General features: G+C 55.2%; 1 protein-coding gene across 2 annotated transcripts; it reads right to left on the bottom strand.

Annotated features, from left to right (window-relative positions):
* Positions 1-9: 9 nt before the first annotated feature.
* NFKBIB (NFKB inhibitor beta) lies at positions 10-10546 on the bottom strand. 2 transcript variants are annotated; one of them, XM_002711457.5, is made up of 5 exons: positions 10279-10546; positions 1909-2348; positions 1292-1380; positions 953-1213; positions 10-165 (listed from the first exon to the last, which is right to left on the bottom strand). In XM_002711457.5, exons 1-5 carry the CDS (start codon positions 10455-10457, stop codon positions 64-66), a joined length of 1071 nt encoding a protein of 356 aa, XP_002711503.2. In that variant the 5' UTR covers positions 10458-10546; the 3' UTR covers positions 10-63. The 2 variants fall into 2 exon arrangements, with proteins under 2 accessions (XP_002711503.2, XP_008255381.2); XM_008257159.4 differs by having other exon boundaries at positions 941-1213; positions 10279-10544.
* Between the last annotated feature and the right edge of the window lie 84 nt (positions 10547-10630).

The raw sequence follows: 10630 nt of genomic DNA on the forward strand, positions 1-10630 counted from the left end.
GCTGCTCTCTGGTTGTCAGAACTAAAGGTTTATTAAATTGGAAAATATATTAATAGTTTAAAATTAGGTGGAGCCGGGGTCGTCGGGAGGGGGCTTGGAGACTGGGGTGGGAGGTGGCCGGGTCTGGCTTCGGCCGCTATGGACCACGATGTCGTCGTATTCCGTCTGGGGACAAAGGAAGCCAGGCAGGGGGCTCAGGTGGCTGCCGCTCGCCCGCTGCCCAAGTCGGCCCCCACACTAAGAGCTGCTGCCTTGGACGCCGGGCACGGTTCCTGGTTCTCCAAATACCATTTTCAAGGCCACTGCTCCCACGCCCCGGCTCTCCCACCTGTGGCCTTGCTGCTGCTCCCTATTGCGACTCATGCTCTCCCTGCCCCACCCTGCCCCCAGCTTTTTTTTTTTTTTTTTTTTGATAGGCAGAGTGGACAGTGAGAGAGAGAGACAGAGAGAAAGGTCTTCCTTTGCCGTTGGTTCACCCTCCAATGGCCGCTGCGGCCGGCGCGCTGCGGCCGGCGCACCGCGCTGATCCGATGGCAGGAGCCAGGAGCCAGGTGCTTTTCCTGGTCTCCCATGGGGTGCAGGGCCCAAGCACCTGGGCCATCCTCCACTGCACTCCCTGGCCACAGCAGAGGGCTGGTCTGGAAGAGGGGCAACCGGGACAGAATCCGGCGCCCCGACCGGGACTAGAACCTGGTGTGCCGGCGCCGCTAGGCGGAGGATTAGCCTAGTGAGCCGCGGCGCCGGCCTCTGCCCCCAGCTTTTGACTGCAGTCCTTGGATCCCAGCACCCACTGCCATCCGCTGCCCAGGCTCTGTGGCCTGGGCTCTTCCCCACAGTCTGCGGCCTGCGCTCCGAGGGCTTTTCTCCATCTCTGCCCGCCACCCCAGCCCACCCCAGCCCGTCCTGTCCCTGTCCTGGGGTCAGCCCGAGGTCGTCTCACCCCCCCACTCACGCCCTCGTCCGCGCTGTCGCTGTCGCTGCTGCTGCTGCAGGGACCAGGCTTGTCGTCCTCGTCCGCAGGCTCGGGGGCTCCGTGTGCACGGAGGAGGCGGGCCAGGGCGGGGTTGGGCCGCAGCAGGGCGCTGCCCAGCGGGGTGCGGCCACCGTACATGCGAGCGGTGGGGTCGGCGCCTGCCCTTAGCAGAAGCTCCAGCACGTCCGCTGCCTGGGCCTCCACGGCCAAGTGCAGGGGGCTCCGGCCACACGTGGGCTCCTGCAGGGGCAGCAGGGAGAGGTCAGAGGGCCGCTCCCCCCGGCCCCGCCTCCGCCTCCGCCCCTCAGGGCACCTCACCGGTTTGTTGAGGTCGGCCCCAGCGTCGCGGAGCAGCCGCACCATTTCTGCGTCTCTGTGGATGACGGCCACGTGGAGTGGGGTGTGGCCTGGGGACAGAGTGACTGCCGTCAGCCTATGGGCAGCATGCTGGGAGACGGCCGTGTGGCCTGACGGTCATCAGGCTGGGGGTCTGGCTCCCGAGTTCCTGGGCTAAGTCCGAGAAGCACCCAGATCCCAAATGCCTCCAGGGCAGGCGGTCTAAGCGTGCTGCTGGTGCTGGTGGCGGGGGTCTCTGAACAAGGCCTGGATGCTGGGGCCAGGAGGCCTGACTCTTACTCCACAGAGGACCTGGGTTCCAGGGAGCCTACGGGCAGGCCAGGGTGGGAGGGCGGCCCTGGAACCCTGGGGCAGCTGGGGCTCTGCCAGTGCCACGGGCAGCCAGGGTGTCAAGGGGGCCTGGCAGCTCTGGCTCGGAGGTAACAGTTCCGAGTCCCATGTGGTCTGAGGCCTCCAGGTGGGGGTCCTGGCTCACACAGGTACAATTGCAACCATCTGGGGCCTGAGGAAAGACCCTTGGTCGCTAACCCCGGGGCCTGAAGCCGAGCCCGGAGCCCTGCCCAGCGCGGGGACCTCACCGTCATAGTTTTCGGCTTCCAGCTGCAGCTTCCAGTCCTCCTCGCGGCCCTCCTCTTCCTTCTCCAAGTCGGGTTCAGGGGTCGAGGCAACGGAGGTGTGGTTGACGGGGGAGGTGGGCTCTGGGCTCTGGGCGAGGTAGAGGCTGGCGGTGTCCCCGGGGCGCTGGGGGCGAGGCTGGAGCAGCGCACACGCGCAGGCGTGCGCCCCCACGCGGCAGGCCAGGTGCAGCGCTGTGTGGCCCCCGCGCTCTGCCACGCACACCCCGGCGCCCGCCGCGTACAGCTTCTCCACCGCGGACGCCTCCCCCAGGATGGCTGCCAGGTGCAAGGCCGTCTGGCCGAGGTCATTCTGCAGATCTAGGTACTCAGTGCCCGCTGAAAAGCCCAGGAGGAAATCCAAGAAGGGCTCGTGCTGATGAATCACGGCCAAGTGCAGCGCCCTGGGGACAAAGAGGGCGTCAGAGGGCAGACACCAAGCACCCTCGCGCTCATCCGACAGAGGAGCACCTGCTGTGTGCGCGGCACTGTGGCGAGGGCTGACTCAGTTTGGGGTTGAGGGGAGAGCGCGGTGCAGGGGGTTAGGCCAGGGCTTGGGACGCCCGCGTTCCGTGTGACAGTGACTGTTTGAGTCCCGGATACTTCGTACTTTTTTTTTTTTTTTTAGATTTATTTATTTATTTGAAAGACAGAGTTACAGAGAGGAAGAGACAGAGAGATGTTCCATCTGCTGGTTCACTCCCCAGACGGCCGGAGGCCAGGGCTGGGCCAGGCCGAGGGCAGGAGCCTGGAACTCCACGTGGCTCCGCCTGCCGGGCCACAGCGCCCTACTTCCTACTTTCCATCCAGCTCCCTGCTACTGTGCAGGCAAGGCCGCAGGTGATAATCCTGGTAAGAGTTCCTGACTACCGGCCTTGGCCTGCCCCAGCGCTGGCTGTCTCGGGCATTTGGGGAGTGAATTAGCAGATGGAAGATCTCTCTGTCTCTCCCTGTCACTCTGCCTTTCAAATAGATAAACCTAAAAAAAAAAAAAAGTTAACTAGAAACACAGAGGATGATAGAAACAAACTCAGGGGCCGGCGCTGTGGTGCAGCAGGTTAAAGCCCTGGCCTGAAGCGCCACCATCGCATATGGACGCCGGTTCTAGTCCCGGCTGCTCCTCTTCTGAGAGCTGATCCAGCTCTCTGCTGTGACCTGGGAAAGCAGTGGAAGATGGCCCAAGTCTGTGGGCCCCTACACCCATGTGGGAGACCCAGAAGAAGCTCCTGGCTCCTGGCTTTGGATCGGCACGGCTCCGGCCGTTGTGGCCATCTGGGGAGTGAACCAGGGCATGGAAGACCTCTCTGTCTGTCTCTACCTCTCTTTGTAACTCTTTCAAATAAATAAAATAAATCTTTTTTTTTTTTTTTTTTTTTTTGACAAGCAGAGTGGACAGTGAGAGAGAGAGACAGAGAGAAAGGTCTTCCTTTACCGTTGGTTCACCCTCCAATGGCTGCTACGGCCGGCACCCTGCGGCTGGCGCACCACGCCGATCCAAAGCCAGGAGCCAGGTGCTTCTCCTGGTCTCCCATGCAGGTGCAGGGCCCAAGCACTTGGGCCATCCTCCACTGCACTCCCCGGGCCTCAGCAGAGAGCTGGACTGGAAGAGGGGCAACCGGGACAGAATCCGGCGCCCCGACCGGGACTAGAACCCGGTGTGCCGGCGCCACAGGCAGAGGATTAGCCTAGTGAGCTATGGCGCCGGCCTAAAATAAATCTTAAAAAAAAAAAAAAAAAAAAAAAAAGAATTCAAACTGAACTAGGGATAAAAATCGCAGCACCTGAAACAAAACATACCCTGGATGAGATCGACAGCTTACACACTGCAGAAGGAAAGGTTAATGAACTTGAAGACCCCATGACAGAAACGATTCAGAATGAAACACGGGGAGTGAAAGAAACCCCCTAACACGAAGAGGGCATTGGTGAGCTGCAGGCCAGGACGCCTGCACGTGTAACCGAGAGCCCAAAAGGAAGGAGGGTGCAGACAAAACCTTCTGCAAAGCAACCATTTTCTAAATTTGACAAAAACCGTTAACTCACAGGTTTGAGAAGCTCAAGAACAAGAGACAAAACCAGGGCCGGCGGTGTGGCACGGGGGACTCAGCTGCCACACGCAGCGCTGGCATCTGTAGGGGCACCAGTCAGAGTCCCAGCCGCTTCTCTTCCCGCCCAGCTCTCTGCTGTGGCCTGGGAAAGCAGCAGAAGGCGGCCGTAGTGCTTGGGCCCCAGCACCCATGCGGGAGACCAGATGGAGTGCCAGGCTCCTGGCTTCCGCCTGTGGTGGTCATGTGGGGAGTGAACCAGCAGATCTCTCTCTCTCCCGCGCTCTCTCTCACTGTTGCTCTCCCCATCTCTATAACTGCACCTTTCAAATAAGTAAATAAATCATTTTTTTTTTTTTTTAGAAAAGAACAGTCAGACAAAAAGACACTACAAATACAGAGGAACAAAAATAATGATGACAGCAGATTCCACATAGGAAATATTGCAAACAAAAACAATGGAACCATATCTTTTTGCTGTGTGTTTACTGCTTACTGTTTTAAATTTGCTAATGACATGGCATTTTTAAAAAAAGATTTATGAGCAAGGTCTTCCATCTGCTGGTTCACTCCGCAAATGGCTACAACAGCTGGGGCTGGGCCAGGTCAAAGCCAGGAGCTTCTTCTGGGTTTCCCATGTGGGTACAGGAGCCCGAGCACTTGAGCCATCCTCTGCTGCTTTCCCAGGCACATTAACAGGAATCTGGATCAGAAGTGGAGCAGCCGGGAATCAAACTGGTGCTCATATGGGATGTAGGCGCTGCAGGCAGTGGCTTAACCCACTACGCCACAGTGGGTTCTGCCATGACATTTTTTGTTACAAAATAGAATACAATAGAAATACTAAATGCCAACTGCAGGAAACATTAATTGAGTATTGTTGAGAATATATAGAGTCAAGTGCCATTATCTATAGCAGTTATGTTCTCTGAACCACACTGAACACTGAGCCACAGCTCCTAGGGAAATACAGGGATAATAAGTTCCTGTCACCCCCAATCACCTGACATGCCTTGGTTCAAATGTATTTCTGCTTAAAAAACACATTATTTGGGGCGGGCGCTGTGGTGTAGCAGGTAAAGCCGCTGCCTGCTGTGCCGGCATCCCATATGGGTGTCAGTTTGAGTTCTGGCTGCTGCACTTCCGATCCAGCTCAATGCAATGGGCTGGGAAAGCAGCAGAAGATGGCCCAAGTCCTTGGGCCCCTGCACCCATGTGGGAGAGCTGGAAGAAGCTCCTGGCTCCTGGCTTCGGATGGGTGCAGCTCTGGCTGTTGCAGCCAACTGGGGAGTGAACCAATGGATGGAAGACCTCTCTCTCTGCCTCTGCCTCTCTGTGTAAATCTGCCTTTCAAATAAATAAATAAATTTTAAAAATAATAATAAAAAATAAAAACCACATTATTTAATATATTATTGATTCAGTCACTCACATTGATCTCGTGGCCATCAGTTCTTCTAATTCAGCCCTGAACAAAATTTATCTCGCGTACATAATTTCTCCACAAGGGAACATTAGCAAGTGCTTCCACTTATCCTTAGGAACATTTCAAATAGCAAAATCAAAACACACAAAGACGGGGAAAACCCGACAGTAAATACATCACACACACAGCGCTTGTTCAGCAAGAGGGCTGAACGGCGGCAGCGCACGGCCTTGTTCACCCCGGCTGGGGACGGGCCCACTGCGGCCTAGATGGCCCTGTTCACCCCGGCTGGGGACGGGCCCACTGCGGCCTAGATGGCCCTGTTCACCCCGGCTGGGGACGGGCCCACTGCGGCCTAGGTGGCCCTGTTCACCCCGGCTGGGGACGGGCCCACTGCGGCCTAGATGGCCCTGTTCACCCCGGCTGGGGACGCGCCCACGGCGGCCTAGGTGGCCCTGTTCACCCCGGCTGGGGACGGGCCCACTGCGGCCTAGGTGGCCCTGTTCACCCCGGCTGGGGACGGGCCCACTGCGGCCTAGGTGGCCCTGTTCACCCCGGCTGGGGACGGGCCCACTGCGGCCTAGGTGGCCCTGTTCACCCCGGCTGGGGACGGGCCCACTGCGGCCTAGGTGGCCCTGTTCACCCCGGCTGGGGACGGGCCCACTGCAGCCTAGAGCCCTCCCCCCAGCAGAAATATCTTCCCAACACTGAAAACTGAGGGACAGGCATTTGGCAAGGCCATGAAGTCCCCGTGTGGGACCCCCCACTCCCACATCTGAGAGCCTGGCTTGAGTCCCAGCCCCCCCACCTGCACTCCAGCTTCCTGCTAAGTGCACCCCGAGAGGCCAGAGACAATGGCCCACATACTTGGGTCCCAGGCACCTGTGTGTGAGGCTGAGACTGAGTTCTGAGCTCCAGACTTCAGCCTGGCCCAGCCCTGGTTACCGGGGACATTTGGGAAGTGAACCAGTCACTGGAAGATCGCTCTCTGCCTTTTGTATGAAATGAAAATAAATTAAAACAAAATTTTTTGAAGATTCTTTTATCTGTTTGAAGGGTAGAGTTACAGAGAGAAGCAGAGACAGAGAGAGCAGAGACAGAGAGAGAGATCTCCCATCTGCTGTTCACTCCCCAAATGGCCGCGACATCTGGGGCTGGGCCAAGCCGAGGCCAGGAGCCCAGAACCCTATCCAGGTCTCCCATGTGGGTGGCAGGGCCCAAGTACTCAGGCCATCTTCCAGTGCTTTCCCAGGTGCATTAGGAGGAAGCCGGGTGGGAAGTGGTGCAGCCCGGACTCGAACCAGCACCTCTACAGGAATCTGGCACTGCAGGGGTCACTGTGCCGGCCTGGATTACAAACAACAACAACAACAAAATACACCTTGTTTAGTGAAAACCGAACAGGCTTTCAGATATGCCAAAGCTGAGGGAATTCATCGCCGGCAGAGCCACACCACGGGAAAGGTTACAGAGGGAAGGACACTGACCCAGCGGCTGAGACGCCAGCGGAGGCGCCTGCGTCTGGAGCTCTGGCTCCTGATTCCAGCTTCCTGCTAACGCGCCGGGGCCCGCAGGGGCGGCACAAGCACGTGGGGTCTGGCACACACGCGGGAGACCCAGCTCCGGCTTCAGCTGGGCTTCTGGGGAGTGCGGGGACGCGAATCTCTGTCTCTCTCTCTGTCTCTGTCTCTGTCTGTCTCTCTCTATCTATTTATCTATCTATCTATCTATCTATATCTATATATATCTTTAAAATAAATAAAATGTTTCAAAGTATTTGTTTAGGCAAAAACAATAACAAAGCTCACCTGGACTTCATAACTTGTACATAAACTGTATGACAGCAATAATACTAAGGCCAGGAGGGGACAAATGAAATCTATTATTTGTTATATCACTCTTTTTTTAAAAAAAGATATTTTATTTGTTTTAAAGGCAGAGTTACAAAGGAGGCAGAGAGAGACAGAGAGAGATCTTCCACGGGTAGATTCACTCTCTAAATAGTTGCACATGGCTGGGGCTGGGCCAGGCTGAAGCCAGGAACCTGGAACTTCTTCCAGGTTTCCCATGTGGGTACAGGGGCCTAAGCACTTGGGCCATCCTCCACTGCCTTCCCAGGCCACAGCAGAGAGCTGGATGGGAAGTGGAGCAGCCGGACTTGAATCAGTGCCCATATGGGATGCTGGTGCTGCAGGTGGCAGCTTAACCCACTGTGCCACAGCACCAGCCCCCAGATGTATCATTCTAAGGTTCTTTTACTCTGTGTAAAGTGCATGATATCACAAAGTTGTCAGTATGAGCCCTAAGGCAGGAGTCAGCAAATGTTTTCTGTACTGGGACAGAGCACTGCTTTAGGCTTTGTGGGTCACATGGTCTCCCTTCTACCCACTCAGCTCTGCTACTGCAAATAGCCATGGACGACGATATGCAAATAAAAGAGCACTCCAATTTATTATTGGGGCCCAAAATATGAATTTCATAAAATTTCCACTTACCAAGCAGTATTATTCTGCTGATTATTTTTTAAAAATTAAAAAAATATAAAGACCATTCTTAACTCAAAACCAGGTGGCAGGCTCCATTGCCAACTGCTGTCTTAAAGTGACCACTAAAATAACAAAACAGGGGCCAGTGCTGTGGCGCAGGGGGTTAAGCGGCCGCTGTGACGCCAGCATCCCACACCAGAGCCCCAGTTCTAGTCCTGGTCGTTCCGCTATTGATCCGGTTTCCTGCTAATGCACCTGGGAAGGCTGCAGAGGACGGCCCAAGTGCTTGGGCCTCTGCCACCCACGCGGGAGACCCAGAGGGAGTTGAAGGCTCCTGGCTTCGGCCTGACCCTGCCCCAGCCGTTGTGGCCATGTGGGGAATGAACCAGAGGTTGGAAGATCTCTCTCTCTCTCTCTCTCTCTCTCTCTCTCTCACTCTTTCAAATAAAGGAGTATTTTAAAATCAGGCAGAGTAGATTTCAGAGCCAGGAATATTGCCACAGATAGTGAAGGTAATATCAAAACGCTAAGGAGATCAATGAATCGAGTAACAGTATTTCATAATCCTAAATATCTGTGCCCTGATAACAGAGCCTCAAACTAGATTAAGCAAAACCTGACAGAATTAGAGAGAGAAACAGACAAACCCAGAGTTACAGCTGGAGCTCTCAGACTTTCCCTTTCAACCACTGACAGACAAGTGAAAAACCATCACCAAGGACAAAGCAGCCTGGAGCTCTGTGGGCCAACACAGCCTCCAACTGATATGCAGAGGACGCTACATTAACCACAGGGTACAGAGTATTTTAAGTGTGTGTACACCATTCTGAGCCGTAAAACAAGTCTCAAAAAACTTAAAAGAATTTAAAACGTACAAAGTATGTTTTCTGCCCACAATGGAATTGAAAATTGGCAGCAGAAAAATACCTGGAAATATTAAACTATCTGGAAACCAAATAGCAGACTTTTAAATCTACTGGTCAAAGAAGAATTCAAAAGAGAAAATTATAAGGAATACTGAATTAAGTGAAAATCAAGATACAACATATCAGAATTGTGAGACAAGGCTAAAGCAGCTTTCAGGGGAAAATTCATAGTACTCAATAACCTACATTAAAACAGGAGCAAGCTCTCAAATCAATGACATGAACTTTCATCCTAAGAAATCACAAAAAGACAGGGCCAGCATTATGGCCGCGGCGAGGACACCACTGGGACACCCATCCCATACGGGCTCTGGTTCCGTGTCCGGCTGCTCCACTTCCAACCCAGCTCCTTGCTCATAGCTTGGGAAAAGCGGCAGAAGGTGGCCCAAGTGTGTGGGCCCTGCCGCCCGCTAAGGAGACCCAGAAGAGGCTCCTGGCTCCAGGTTTCGGCCTGGCCCAGCCATGGCCATTTAATCTCTCTGGGGGAAGAGAACCAGTGGATGAAAGATCTCTCCCCTCCCTCTCTCTCTAACTCTGCCTTTCGAAATAAATAAATAAATATTTTAAAAAATTTAAAAAAGAACAAAATAAATTACAAAAAGAATAAATTAAACCCAAGATTCAGAAGAAAGAAGATAAAAGTCAGGTTAGGGGCTAATGAAATAGAAAGTGAAAAGAGGGAGAAAAGTAGCGAAACCCTCGCTGGTTCTTGGAGAAGACGTGGGTCAGGCGCTATTTTGAGCCTCTGGGGACCCAGCAATCAACGGGCAAAAAAAACCCCACAAAACCCAGAGAAGGTGCCCAGCTGGTCCTTTACAGTCTTGTCCCTGGGAGGTTCTTCCCTCCTACCCTCCCACCCAGAGAAGGCTCCGCCCCTGGTGACCGCGACCCCCGGCCCCCACGCCACACCAAAGCTTCTGTTTCCTTCACTGTCCATGGCTCAGACAGGACCCGGGTCAGGTGCAAGGCCACCTCAGCTCTCCCGTGGCTCACGGGCTGTCTCGGAATTGAAGCCGGGAAGATCAGAGCCCAGGAGCAGGCTCTTAGAGGCGGGGGCCGAGGGTCCCCCGAAGCAAAGTCAGCAGCTCAGATCAGAGATGCTATGGGGGGGTGGGGAGCCACAGCCTGAGCCCCAACTCTACTAAGGACTGGGGGTCAGAAGGTCAAATCGGGTTTTGGGATCAGTGGGTTAGGAGGATGTAGGTTCGGGGGGGGGGGCATGAAAATCAAGGTTCAGGGAAAGTAGGTCGGCAATGATCGAATCGGGCTCAAAGCTGATCGGAAACTGGGTTTTGTTACAAATTAGGATGGGGGGGGTGTGAAGTCAGGAAGTCCCGCAACGGAAGTCAGATTCAGGAGTGACAGGTTGGGAAACCACAGACACTCAGAAACGAATGGAGAATCAGGCCTCGGATCCGAGGGCTTCGTTTAACAGCCTAAGGTTCACTCACGTGTCGCCATCCTCAGTGACGTAGCCGAAGACGAGCGGAGCCCACGATAGCCCTGGGCCCAGCTCTGCGCCCAGCCCCGGGCCTCCTGGGGCTGCCGCGTCCGGCCCCAGAGAGCCCAGGCCGCTGTCGCACCATTCATCCGCGTCCGCACCTTTTCCCAAGCACGCAACCCCAGCCATGGCCCCCAGCCACCTCAGGGCCCCCCGCGGCTCCCCGCCTGCCGCTGGGCTCTGCCCGGAGCTCCGGCACTTCCGCCCTGCGGGAAATTCCCCAACACGCCCCCTGGTAAATCCAATTAGAGTGGGCGAAATCGGTCACGCCCCGCCCCCTTGGTGCAGGGTGGCCAATCAGA

This window comes from Oryctolagus cuniculus, chromosome 18 (assembly GCF_964237555.1).
Source record: "Oryctolagus cuniculus chromosome 18, mOryCun1.1, whole genome shotgun sequence".
Lineage (NCBI taxonomy): Eukaryota > Metazoa > Chordata > Mammalia > Lagomorpha > Leporidae > Oryctolagus > Oryctolagus cuniculus.

Coding starts and splice junctions, on each gene's coding strand:
- NFKBIB (XM_008257159.4), bottom strand. CDS start 10,457: ATGGCTGGGGTTGCGTGCTTGGGAAAAGGTGCGGACGCGGATGAATGG. Junction 2,349..10,278: donor GTCACTGAGGATGGCGACAC/GTGAGTGAACCT, acceptor CTTTGTCCCCAG/GGCGCTGCACTTGGCCGTGA. Junction 1,381..1,908: donor GGAAGCCGAAAACTATGACG/GTGAGGTCCCCG, acceptor CTCTGTCCCCAG/GCCACACCCCACTCCACGTG.